The sequence below is a fragment of the Amaranthus tricolor genome, chromosome 16 (genome assembly GCF_026212465.1).
Source record: "Amaranthus tricolor cultivar Red isolate AtriRed21 chromosome 16, ASM2621246v1, whole genome shotgun sequence".
In the NCBI taxonomy this organism is placed as follows: Eukaryota; Viridiplantae; Streptophyta; class Magnoliopsida; order Caryophyllales; family Amaranthaceae; genus Amaranthus; species Amaranthus tricolor.
In genome coordinates this window covers 1,090,840-1,105,000 of record NC_080062.1, presented here as the reverse complement: position 1 = coordinate 1,105,000, position 14,161 = coordinate 1,090,840, and the positions used below count along the sequence as shown (strand labels likewise).

General features: G+C 31.7%; 1 protein-coding gene and 1 pseudogene across 2 annotated transcripts; both read right to left on the bottom strand.

Annotated features, from left to right (window-relative positions):
- Positions 1 to 1,549: 1,549 nt before the first annotated feature.
- Positions 1,550 to 3,223, bottom strand: LOC130803296 (probable receptor-like protein kinase At5g38990; annotated as a pseudogene).
- A 3,936-nt stretch (positions 3,224 to 7,159) lies between these two features.
- Positions 7,160 to 14,161, bottom strand: LOC130802221 (probable receptor-like protein kinase At5g39020). 2 transcript variants are annotated; one of them, XM_057666150.1, is made up of 5 exons: positions 13,254 to 14,161; positions 11,032 to 11,460; positions 10,194 to 10,309; positions 9,281 to 9,328; positions 7,160 to 8,486 (listed from the first exon to the last, which is right to left on the bottom strand). In XM_057666150.1, exons 1-5 carry the CDS (start codon positions 14,054 to 14,056, stop codon positions 7,369 to 7,371), a joined length of 2,514 nt encoding a protein of 837 aa, XP_057522133.1. In that variant the 5' UTR covers positions 14,057 to 14,161; the 3' UTR covers positions 7,160 to 7,368. The 2 variants fall into 2 exon arrangements, with proteins under 2 accessions (XP_057522133.1, XP_057522134.1); XM_057666151.1 differs by lacking the exon at positions 9,281 to 9,328 and having other exon boundaries at positions 13,254 to 14,160.

Sequence of the window (14,161 nt, the reverse complement as noted above, 5' to 3'; positions counted from 1 at the left end):
GGTTTCTTTTATAAGTTATAACTGATCTTTTAATTGACCACTTTTTTGATCACTTCAACGTTTGAATTGATCACTTTAACATCGACATTGAAGACTTTAAAATAATTGTCCATTTATGGTTATAAACTTGTAAGTAGAAATTGATTACTTTAATGTCAAAATTAATCACTTTTAGGTAAAAATGAAATATTTTTATTTTAATGGATTTATTTAAGGTTTACTTTAAGTTGAAATTGATCACTTAAATGTCAAAATTGATATCTTTAAAGTCAAAATTAAATTTATTTTCTAATTTTGGGGTTTTGTGCCATTTTTTTTTTAGCTTTTGGACCGGCCCAATGGTACCACCTCATATTGAGGCGGTCTCTCCCATGTTTTTGCCATGATATAAAGCCCACTCAGTAATAATGCCACTCTCCTCCAAGCTACAAGAGCAAAGTATGAAACTGTCTCACGATCATCAAGGTAGTGATAATGGAAATGATTTATAGTGTTTTATTTCATCTCAATTTCCATGTCATCCATGGTGATGGAACTTGGATCACAAATAAATATTTTTATTTACAAATTTTCATTACCACGTAATACCACCTCTCCCAATGGTAATGCATTGGAATGAATTGTATGAAGAAAATGAGATAATTGAAGTTGGACAAGCATGGCCATCAAGGTAGCGAAGAGATTTTTCAATCAAAATTACACTAGTTTTTTTTTTCCATTATTACCAATTATTACCATCTACCAAACGGACTGACTCTTTTAAAGAACAAAAATGAGTGCTATAATATTCAAAACATGTTAGGTTTAGCATATAAAATGATGTGTTAAAGTATTAAACAACGAAAGTGAGTATTTTGAGTACTAAGTGAATGTGTTAACTAATTTAGTAAGACTATTTAGCCTAATTTAGGACCGTTTTACGATGAGATCGATATAAATAAGAAAAGACTTTTATTTCTATTTTTTATTTCTATAAATGTATTTTTCTTAGAGAAGAAGCCTTGTAATGTAATGGCATGTTCCATGCTTAAAGATTGGAATGCAATACCTTTTATGGTTGGAGATAATTTAGTTATAATCAATATTTTGAGAAGTTTCAAACACCCATTGCAAATTGAGTTCTTCAATTGAGACACAAGTTCGCCTCTTAATATTAGAATTTGCCATTATTAATATCTTAAACTATGTACATATAAAAATTATAAAAATATTATCATAGACCCGAATTTAAAAGGCCAAATTGCAGTCATTGTCTAAGCAAATTCGGTGAGATTATTCCCGAGCTTACTGCGTACGCAATCAAGGTAGCGAACGTCCATCGGTTGGGGATGTTTTTTGGGGCCTAGAGTTTGTTTTACAACTTCAAGAAATTGCGGAGAAGAATAAAATCATCGATGGTGATTTCCTAAAGTTGTGTTTGGAAATAATAAATTCATTTCAAATTGTAGATTTCAATTGTGAAATCATAAAAAAAGAATTTGAAAATGACAAGATTGTGAAATCTTTCTCAAATTCTTAACTTTATCTACTTTTAATACAATGGTAAAAATGACTTAAATTCAAAATTGAATTCATTGATTTTCCAAACATGAAATTAAACTAATAATTATCGTTTCCAAATATAACATAAGCGAATTAACTAGCAAACTATGTTGCACTTATTGGAGACAATCATTTACACAAAGCTAAAAAGCTCACTATAATGGCTACATTGTTTAACTAGAACATCAAATGGAGGATACAAAAAGTCCACCTAATGAGATTTCATCTAGAGTGGTAGAAATTTCGTGTGATCTCAAAGGAGAAGCAAGAGATGGAATCGGAGGAATCTGCAGCAAGTCGAGTGTTCCTTCGAGCATTTCTACAACTCGAGTCATATTTGGTCGGGTCAAGGGGTTGGTTTGTATGCACCATAAACCCACTCAACCATCTTCCTTTTGAGTACTGATCCCTCGTTGTTGTTTGTGGTGTCGATTTGATCGATCTCTTCAACTTCCTCGAGTTGCTTGTAAATCCAATGCGGAAAATACTGCTCACTACTATGTTCCACTTTCGCATCAATATTTTTTCGACACCCAACCATTTCCAAAACCAACATTCCGTAACTATTAACATCTGATTTATGAGAAACTCCGCCAAATCTCTTGAAGAAAACCTCAGGAGCAATGTACCCTGCAGTTCCTCTGGCTTCTGACATTGATATTATGCTGTCCTTTTGTGGGCATATCTTAGCCAGGCCAAAATCAGATATTTTAGGGCAATAATTCTCATATAGTATGTTTTGGGGCTTAATGTCAAAGTGTAATATTCTCGTGTTGCACCCTTAGTGCAAATACTCTAGCCCTCTTGCAATCCCAATCGCGATTTCTAAATATCCAACACTACCTTTAACAGCGGTACTAACATGGGTAGGACCCATATCACCAGGAGTGGGTCCTACCTTTGAAAAGCCAAAGTCTGAGACTTTGGCCGTCCACTTATCATCAAGAAGAATATTCGTAGACTTGACATCTCGATAAATAATCAATTGTTTAGCACCCGCGTGAAGATAGTGCAAACCGCGAGCTGATCCAAGACAAATTATAAGTTGTTGCTTCCACGACAATGGTGTATGGTTCTCGCTTCTCTCGGGATTCTTGTACAACAAGTGATCTCGAAGAGTGCCACGTGGCATATACTCGTAAACTATGATCATTTCACCGTGTTTGTCACAATATCCTATTAAGGACACCAAATGTACGTGACGTAGTCTCTATAGCATCTCGATTTCTGTTTCAAACTCGCGAGCGCCTTGCTTCGATGTTGTCGTAAGACGTTTTATGGCCACAATAGTGGCTCCATCATCTATTGAACCCTTGTAAACTTTACCGAACCCACTGGTTCCTATGATCAAATCGTCGTCGAAATCGTTCGTAGCAACCCTACCTTGCGCAAATGAGAGAAGTCGACAAAGATCGGACTGCAGAGAAGAAATCACACTAGCGGTAGTTGCATTAGATCCAGAATCATCCAACGACGAAATCCACTTAAGCTTGCTAGTATCATCTTTGCTCATTGTTTCATGAATTTTTGTTTCTCCTTTTTTCTTCGGAAAATGATTATGAAATATTGATGATATGAGTGCGACTACTAGAATAGCACCACGGATGCCTCCGATAATCGGTATTAAATGATGAGAACTATTCGACGATCGATTATTACCTTGTAAAGATGTTAAATTCATATCTAGAAAATCTCCAACTTGAAAATCTCCAATCCATTGAGCAAGAGATTGTCATATCTAGAAAAAAAAGAGAAAAGTTTCAACTTCAATGCAAATTTGAAAAAGTCATTAAATAAAGTATTTTTAGAAGGAAAATATTCTTGTTATCAAACAAATAATTACTCTATATGCTCTTTTGAAATTGCAATAATGAATCATATATAATACAAAGACTAAGAAATTGTAAAATCAATTATATTGCATAAAGCTGGATTAACTTTAAAGTAAGGAAAAATTTGTATATGACAAAATTTTCCGTGGTGGGGGACCACTTCCATAAAATAAAATGTGGCAAGAAAAATAAACAAACTAAAAAAAAGAATTTTTTTTTTTATTTTTAAAAAAATAGAGAAATAGGCTTCAGGTAAAAACAGTTGGAAAAGTAAACTTCACGTAAAATTGCTATCTTAAATAGCGATTTTAAACCCATATTGGCTAAAAATGTAAGTTTTTGGGTCAAAAGATTAAAAAAACACACGGCGAGTTTGACTTGGTTAAAATATATGCAAATGTATTATAGAAAATCTTTCCATTCATTCTTGTGATAGGCGTTCAATTTTTAACCCAGGGAAAAATCAATGCTTGACTCCAAGCCTCCTCATGCAGGGATCGGATTCTCGATTTCTTACCCATAAAAAATAATGATTAACTTACGTTGCGGTAGGGTCAGGAGTAAATGTCACTGAAATAAGACCTCTGGTTTCGGCACTAGCTTTGTTGGTACCACTACCTTCAAAGAGTGTAACGAAATTTCGATACATTGGAATGAAAATGCCACCAGTTAGCGCAAAAACATCAATATCATGTGCACCCATTTGATTGTTAATAGTAACGTCGAAACGTCTTTGGCCAGTGTTGTTAATTGTGGAATCTAACTCGCAAAAATGAAGCCTCACATGATAATTAAATCCAACATCGACCTCGAACAACCATGTCAAATTTATGTTTTTCTTCAATTCTCCAACATATGGTCCTATCTCCCTCATAGTCAAGTACACTAATTCTGGCGCCATATACGATGGTGTTGCAACTGTATAATTGAATGTGGTATCGTCGTAGGACATTGTGAAGTTTAGACCATAACTGATCATGTACAACATAAAAATAAAATTAATCAATTCACCATCATATACGATAGATTCCGCTTAGGACTGGGTTTGTGGGTTGGTGACTGACAAATCATACCTACACCCTGCACTGCAAAGAAAGAGACGAATGAAACCAAATACAATAGCAAAGTTACATGTGTTCAACACAAGCTAGGGTACAACTCAATATAATCAATAAATATATATATATATATATATATATATATATATATATATATATATATATATATATATATATATATATATATATATATATATTTATTTATTTATTTATTTATTTATTTATATATATTTGTTCACATTATCCAATTAGCTAACCTTCTCCATTCATTTACTTAATAATTTATTCACAAATTATTGTAAAATTAATAGAGTAATGATTTATATGCATGAACTTCTTGTCTCCTGCTTTCCTATCATCAACAAATAATTGTAATATTGGTGTGACTCACTTTGATTTTATTCATTTGGATTTCTTACAAGTGAGAAAAATTGGTGTTATGGTTTGCCTTAATTGAATTTGGATTATTTTTGATTTATCATATGTTTATTTAGAGCGCTGTTCGAATAGCAGTTTAATAATAAGGATAAAATAATACTGAGCTATTTTTGTGAAAGAACATTTCTCGATGAGACGACCACAAAATAAGAAGCACATATGTTAATATTTGTATTAGTTGGGTTATTCAACCCTTGTATGATGAACGTCTCATGGTGAGACCGTCTCTACACAGGAATTTGTGAATAGTAATTGCTCGGCTAAACAACATTTTAAGTAGTGTTTAGTGGTAGATGTAACTGTTTTTCAAAACATTACAACTTTTAGCGTTTCAAAATCAAAATTAACGTTTTATGATATTCTTATACATTTAAAATATATATATATATATATATATATATATATATATATATATATATATATATATATATATATATATATATATATATATATATATATATATATTCCAATAGCTAGTATGTTACAAATTGATTGATATTAGAAGGAAGGATTGGTACCCTAGAGAGGTTGAGAACCCATATAGCTATTAGACTCTACATATATGAACATAAATACAAAATTTCGTAACTAAACCTTTTGGGTTATAATGAGTTCTATGCCCTTATTTTTTGGCCCAGAGAAACACAAGTGATATCAAGCTTAATAAACAGAAAATGAAATGATAAAACAGAAGGTTTTAGGAGCCATCGTCTTATATTGAGACCAATAGTTCAATCGGTTTAATTATAAATTTTTACTATACGCGATCAATAATTGATCAAAAGGTCATAATTGATACCTTTAAGGTCATAAATATAATTGGTTTCTTTTGTAAGTTATAATTGTATCATTTAATTGATCTCCTTTTTGATCACTTCAACGTTTGAATTGATCACTTTAACATCAAAATTGAAGACTTTTAAATAATTGTCCATTTAAGGTTATAAACTTGTAAATAGAAATTGATTACTTTAATATCAAAATTGATCACTTTTAGGTAAAAAAATATTTTTATTTTAATTGATTTATCTAAGGTTTACTTTAAGTTGAAATTGATCACTTAAATGTCAGAATTGATATCTTTAAAATCAAAATTAAATTTATTTTCTAATTTTGGGGTTTTGCGCCGTTTTTATTTTTTTAATTTTTAGCTTTTGGGCCAGCCCAATTGTACCGCCTCATATTGAGGCAGTCTCTCCCAAGTTTTTGCCATGATATAAAGCCCACTCAGTAATAATGCCACTCTCCTCCAAGCTACAAGAGCAAGTATGAAACTGTCTCACGATCATATGGTATTAACGATCCGTTTGGTTAGTGATACTAAATAGTGATAATGGAAATGATTTATAGTGTTTTATTTCATCTCAATTTCCATGTCATTCCCATGGTGATGAAACTTTGATCACAAAAAAATACTTTTGTTTACAAATTTTCATTACCACCTAATACCACCTCTCCCAATGGTAATGCATTGGAATGAATTGTATGAAGAAAATGAGATAATTGAAGTTGGACAAGCATGGCCATCAAGGTAGCCAAGAGATCTTTCAATCAAAATTACACTAGTTTTTATTTCCATTACTACCATTTATTACCATCTACCAAATTGACTGACTCTTTTAAAGAACAAAAATGAGTGCTATAATATTCAAAAAATGTTAGTTTTAGCATATAAAATGATGTGTTAAAGTATTAAACAACTAAAGTGAGTATTTTGAGTACTAAAGTGAATGTGTTAACTAATTTAGTAAGACTATTTAGCCTAATTTAAGACCGTTTACGATGAGATCGATATAAATAAGAAAAGACTTTTATTCTATTTTTTATTTCTATAAATGCATTTTTCTTAGAGAAAAAGCCTTGTAATGGCATGTTCCATGTTTAATGATTGGAGATAATTTAGTTATAATCAATATTTTGAGAAGTTTCAAACACCCATTGCAAATTGAGTTCTTCAATTGAGACACACGTTCGCCTCTTAATATTAGGATTTGCCATTATTAATATCTTAAACTACGTACATATAAAAATTATAAAAATATTATCATAGACCCGAATTTAAAAGGCCAAATCAAGGTAGCGAACGTCCATCGGTTGGGGATGTTGTTTGGGGCCTACAGTTTGTTTTACAACTTCAAGAAATTGCGGAGAAGAATAAAATCATCGATGGTGATTTCCTAAAGTTGTGTTTGGAACTAATAAATTCATTTTAAATTGTAAATTTTAATTGTGAAATCATAAAGAAAGAATTTGAAAATAACAAGATTGTGAATCATTCTCACATTCTTAACTTTATCTACTTTTAATACAATGGTAGAAATGACTTCAATTCAAAATTGAATTCATTGATTTGCCAAACATGAAATTAAACCAATAATCATCGTTTCCAAATATAACATAAGCGAATTAACTAGCAAATTATGTTGCACTTATTGGAGACAATCATTTACACAAAGCTAAAAAGCTCACTATAATGGCTACATTGTCTAACTAGACCATCAAATGGAGGATACAAAAAGTCCACCTAATAAGATTTCATCTAGAGTGGTAGAAATTTCGTGTGATCTCAAAGGAGAAGCAAGAGATGGAATCGGAGGAATCTGCAGCAAGTCGAGTGTTCCTTCGAGCATTTCTACAACTCGAGTCATATTTGGTCGGGTGAAGGGGTTGGTTTGTATGCACCATAAACCCACTACAACCATCTTCCTTTTGAGTACTGATCCCTCGTTGTTGTTTGTGGTGTCGATTTGATCGATCTCTTCAACTTCCTCGAGTTGCTTGTAAATCCAATGCGGAAAATACTGCTCACTACTATGTTCCAATTTCGCATCAATATTTTTTCGACACCCAACGATTTCCAAAACCCACATTCCGTAACTATAAACATCTGATTTATGAGAAACTCCGCCAAATCTCTTGAAGAAAACCTCATGTGCAATGTACACTCCAGTTCCTCTGGCATCTGACATTGATATTATGCTGTCCTTTTGTGGGCATATCTTAGCCAGGCCAAAATCAGATATCTTGGGGCAATAATTCTCGTCTAATAGAATGTTTTGGGGCTTAATGTCAAAGTGTAATATTCTCGTGTTGCACCCTTGGTGCAAGTACTCTAGCCCTCTTGCAATCCCAATCGCGATTTCAAATAAACTTTTCCATGAGAGTTGTTGATTGTTTTCGTCTCTACCCCCATGTGTGAACTTTTCAAGAGATCCGCAAGGCATGTAGTCATATATAAGAGCGCGTTTTGAACCCTCGTAACAAAAGCCTAGGAGTTTCACAATGTTTTTATGATTGGTGTTTCCGATACTTGCAACTTCATTGATGAATTCCACCATATCCATATCTCGATTCGATGATCTCTTGAGAATTTTCACTGCCACTTGATCCCCACAATGTAGTTTTCCTTTGTATACAATACCGTAACCTCCTTCACCTAGCTTGATTTTGAAGGAGTTTGTAATTCTCTTCAAATCTGCATAAGTATGCCTCTTTGGACCGAGGGATCCATGTTGTTTCAACAATGTTTCAATTTCTTTACTTTTCTCGATCAGCGAGTTCATCTTTTTGTACAAGAGGATTAGTGCAATTAACATGCATATGCCTATTCCAATTCCTGAAAAGAAAATATTCACATAGGAGTTAGCTTCACCGGTAAGACCACAAGTTGAAAAAAATGAGTCTGAACAATTCAAATAAAAATTGAAGTAAAAGCATAGGTGTACCAAGTTCGTTAGCATGGGGTTCCCATGTAGCCCCATCTCTTAGGAAAAAAAAATGAAGAGTATATAAGCATTGCTGGAATCAAAGTCACAACCTACACCAATGAATGTGGTATGCATGCCACTGCACTGTGTAAAGTTGTTTGATAGTTTTGTTGGAATATAGAAAATAATATTAAATGAAAGCGAAACATTCAAAATGGGAGGCCCGAATTTCAAGTTATAACCAAGGCTGATTTTAATTGTCCAAATTCTCTATAAATTAGTTTACTTTTTTAATTTAATTGAATTAGTTTCTAATTTGGGTAGAATTTTTTAGGGTTCTTTTTTTAAATTTTTGTTTAGAATATTGAATTTTTGTAATCTACTTATAAGTTCGAAGAACGTTTACGATAATTTATAGTGTAGTTGAAATTATTCTTCTAGTTTCTTAATTTGCATATTCTGTTTCTCTTTTTCTGATGTTGAATGATATACATATGAATAATAATGGACACTTTAACATGCGCAAACTCTGATATGATGTTAGATTTGGGTTTGTATCCCAGGTCTCCTTTGTTCAAAAAAAGGAGGCAGCAAGTGTTTTTTACACGAAGCTGTTCACAGTTACTAATTGCGAACAAGAGTTGAAAGGAAAATCTAAAACTTCTTAAGTAGAGCAAAGATGGATAGGAAATGATGAATTTACCAAGTATGATGAAGATGATCATGATTTTGGTTAGACCATGTTCATGTCCTACAATGTGCAACCAAGATTTGTTTAGTGAAACTTTTGCAAGAAATAATGATGAAAATGATAACCATTAAACATTCCTCTGTTCTTTGCATTTTATTATATTTTAGCCAAAATGTCATCAAATTGGAGATTATGATGTAACAAATTTAAAAGATGCAAGAGCATTATACTACTTAGACATAAATCAATCCAGTTATATATTTTTTTAAAATACATAGAAGGGCCAGGATGATGTCAGGGTTTTCGAAATCACAAAAGTGATCAACACAATAGCAAATAGATATTTTCCAAGTAGTAAATCTAATCTCAAAAATAATACTTTTATTATAGTAGTAAATTCAATCTAGGTAATTAACTCTAATTGGAACTTATCTGAACTAATGACAGGATACTTAACCCAAATCAATAGCTAAAATCTTGGGATATTCTATTGAATATTTTATCAACTGACAAAATATATAATATATCTTGAAGTTACAACCAAAAGCTTAAACTAATATTAAAGCCTCGAGATATGTACGTTATATATTCTATCAATTATTAGTACTAGATCAAACATGGCTTGAACCTATACATGACATGCCTGAAGCATGTAAGTGCGTGATCAGACCAGTGGTCGATGGAGCCCCAACTTATTATATATGCTTATGGTTGTGGCTAGAATTCTACTTCCTCCGTTTATTATATATTTGCAACTGATAGAGACAATTTTTAACATAACATATGGTTGTGGCTGGAATTCTACTTCCTCCGTTTATTATATATTTGCAACTGATAGAGCCCATTTCTCACATAACATATTAGAATCAAATCTTATTATTAGAAAGGTTGACAAAGTCTAAACGGCAAATAATAAGATTATTACTTTGTAAAGGGAAAGTAGGATTTGGTGCAGCAAGAGTAGGATTTGGTGCAGCAAGAGAACCATTTGAAGAACTTAACTTGAAAATCTCCAATCCATTGAGCATGACATCATTATACCTAAAAACACAGAGCAACAGTTGACCATTATTGCAAATTTGAAAACTAAACTCTAACTATATTGTTGTGTATTTATTTAAAACAATTAAAAAATAAAAAATTTATTGTAGTGTGACAAAAAGTCTTATCCTAATTTTCTTAATATGAAACAACATCAACTTTTTTAAATATTATGTCAAGAATATATATTTACAACAGTAAATATATTTGTATTTATTATGAAATATATCTTGTTTATATTAATGAAAATAATTATTAGCTGATTAATTATTATATGAATATTTGTTTTGTTTTACCCTAATGATTTTTACCCTATTTATTATATCATGGGGTCTTAATCATTAGCTTAAGACTTTTACCCTAATGATTAATTATTAGTAAAAAAAATTTTATTTTTAAAAAAAAAAAGTGAAATGGGCTTCAGGTAAAAACAGTTGAAAACTAAACTTCTCGTGAAATTGCTATCTTAAATAGCGATTTTAAACCTACATTGGCTAAAAATGTAATTTTTTGGGTTAGAAGACTAAAAAAACACCGTCAAAGACAGTGAGTTTGACTTGGTTAAAATCTATGCAAATGTATTGTAGAAAAGTCTTTCCATTCATTCTTATGATAGGCGTTCAATTTTTAACCCAGGGGAAAATCAATGCTTGACTCCTAGCCTCCTCATGCAGGGGCCGGATTCTCGATTTCTTACCCATAAAAAACAATGATTAACTTACGTTGTGGTAGGGTCGGGAGTAAGTGTCACTGAAAGAAGACCTCTGGTTTCGACACTAGCTATGATGGTATCACTACCTTCAAAGAGCGTAACGAAATCTCGATACATTGGAATGAAAATGCCACCAGTTAGCGCAAAAACATCAATATCATGTGCACCCATTTGATTGTTGATACTAACGTCGAAACTTCTTTGGTCATTGCTGTTGATTGTGGAATCTAACTCGCAAAAATGGAGCCTCACAAGATAATTAAATCCAACATCGACCTCGAACAACCATGTCAAATTTTGGTTTTTCTTCAATTCTCCAACATATGGTCCCATCTCCCTCATTGTCAAGTACACTAATTCTGGCGCCGTATACGATAGTGTTGCAACCGTATAATTGATTGTAGTATCGTCGTAGGATATTGTGGAGTTTAGACCATAACTGATCATGTATAACATAAAAATAAAATTAATCAATTTACCATCATATACGATAGATTCCGCTTAGGACTGGGTTTGTGGGTTCGTGACCGACAAATCATACCTACACCCCATCTGAAGACAGGGCAAGAGGGATACAGTCAAAGCGACGCTCAAATAAAAAGAGCACTGCAAAGAAGAGACGAATGAAACCAAATACAATAGCAAAGTTACATGTGTTCAACACAAGCTAAGGTACAACTCAATATAATCAATAAAAATAAATAAATAAATAAATAAATAAATATATATATATATATATATATATATATATATATATATATATATATATATATATATATATATATATATATATAATTATAAAATAAGTACATAAAAGTAGTATAGTGCTATTATTCCGAATTTAAAATTGTATTTGCAGTTTAAAATGATTACTTAATCATCTAATTAAACTTTTGGATAAATTGAGTACTTGATATGACTTCAAAAGGTCATGTTAAGAATTAGAATCTCATTCATCTAACGTTTAAAGTGGGATTATATACTTCAAATATACAGAAGACTTGTATTGCATGATGCACACTTGTAGCCTATAGTGAGAAGAGACGTGATAATACTTCTATATTGCATATTTCCTCCGTTTTTTTTATGCTTTATAGAATAATTTTACATTGTTCTTTATTCTATAGTATGTTAAATATTGCGATTATTATATGAGAAAAATATATAACCATTTGAGATCTTATTTTATTCGTCTCTCCACACATATCAATATAATATCATATTATTGTATTTTTAATTATGTTTAACTCGATCTTATAAAATACTTACCAAGAGCTATAATCGACATATTAGTGTGTGAACTTAGCAAACACATTATTGGTCATATTATTGTATTTGAGATCTTATAAACGCATTGAACTTAGCAAACACAGGAAGAAACAAGTATACATATACATATTAGTGTGTGATGTAGTAAACACATTCAAACTCTGCACACAAGTCAAAGATGTCACTGCTATAATCGACATATTGGTCAATTATATTACCAAGAGCTTGTTTGGTCAACAAATAAATACTTAAATTCCTATCAAATTTTTAATTTCTTAAAAAATTAATAACTTAAAAAAATTCTTAGAAATTGTTTTTTTCTTTTTCTTTTGGTTGAATACTGAAAATGCATATTATCACATAAGTATAGAGCTATGAAGATTGCATTTTTATTGTTACTTAAAGAATTTTTTATTTTTATTTCATAAATTTCAAATAAAAATAACCTTTTCAATCTTATTTTAATATTTTAATAATAATCCTTATAATTGTGACATATTTTCTAGGCACTAACTTCATTTTAACATTTGTATATTTCTTATGATCCTTACATATTTCTCATTAATTTTATAAAAATATTTTTTTATTAGTTATGATTCTTATAATTTTTTCAATGACTTTGTTTCAATTTTTTTAATAATTATATATGGTGCATACTTTTTTTCATTAAATAAAATTATTATTTGATAAAATAATATATTCATTATCGAAAATATTATATTTTCTTGTTTTCATTTACATTCCTTATGGAAACTTTATAAGAAACGAAGAAAGTAATTTATAACTTTGTAAGAAAAAAATACTATTTATTTTTTTACTTGACACTAATAAATTAATTACTTCCTGGTGACCCAAAATTATCTATCCACCACATAGTTTAAGTTTATCGGTGAAACAAAGAAAATTAGAAGACAATTGTCTAAAATTAAATTCAGGAAATTTGAAAAATATTGTTGAACTTACCTCATGTAGTCATCGTCTATGCCGAACCAAGTCCGGCGAAGTCCGGAATCCTCACTCGGATCCACAGTCGGCCCGCCAACGTTCAACCGGATAATATTTTCCATAGCTATTGAATCCGAAAAATTAAACGGGTTATTCAAATAATTTTGAAACCCACCCTCAAGATATGGAACCATATTGGATGACGAACGGTTAACATACAACCCATCCGGCACAGATATAATCTCTAACCCGTTTATAAACCCAAATCCATCCGGGTTACTTGGTGAGAAAGTTAGGTTTATAGCCCTTTGCCCCTCTCCTTCGTCTAAAGAGATGTAAATCTCTCTTACAAGACCGTCTGTTACCGGCGCGGTGGTGTTGGTGTGCGCATTAGCGTGGGCCATAACAGCGTACGCGCTAAAGTTGCGCAAAATATTAAACCCATTAATTGTGAGCGAAAGAAAAGATGATTTGGTATCTATGATGTCGTAGGATATGGATAGGGGTGGAAAGTAGAGGCGGATTAGTTTGGGCCCCCACGTAGTAACAGGTATGGAATATGTTGTCGTGGTCCGAAATATTCGGGCCATATTATAGGGAGTTGTAGCCTCCACTGCAAAAGCAATGGAGTTACTGGTGGCAGATAGCGAAGTGAGGATGAAGTCTTGATCGCTCTGCCATGTACCACCGGGGTTATCGATAAGTTGTGGAGAATTTTTTGGTAGGCCAAAGTTGATGAGAATGTGGTCTTGTTCAAATGGGATTGTAATGGAATTTGCAAGAGTTGTAATAAAGAGGTAGAAAATAAGTGTGGAGAGCATTTGAGGGTGAATGAATGTATGTGACAAATTGATTGATATAAGATGGAGGGTGAATGATATTAGACTCTACATATATGAACATAAATACAAAATTTTAGCAAAATA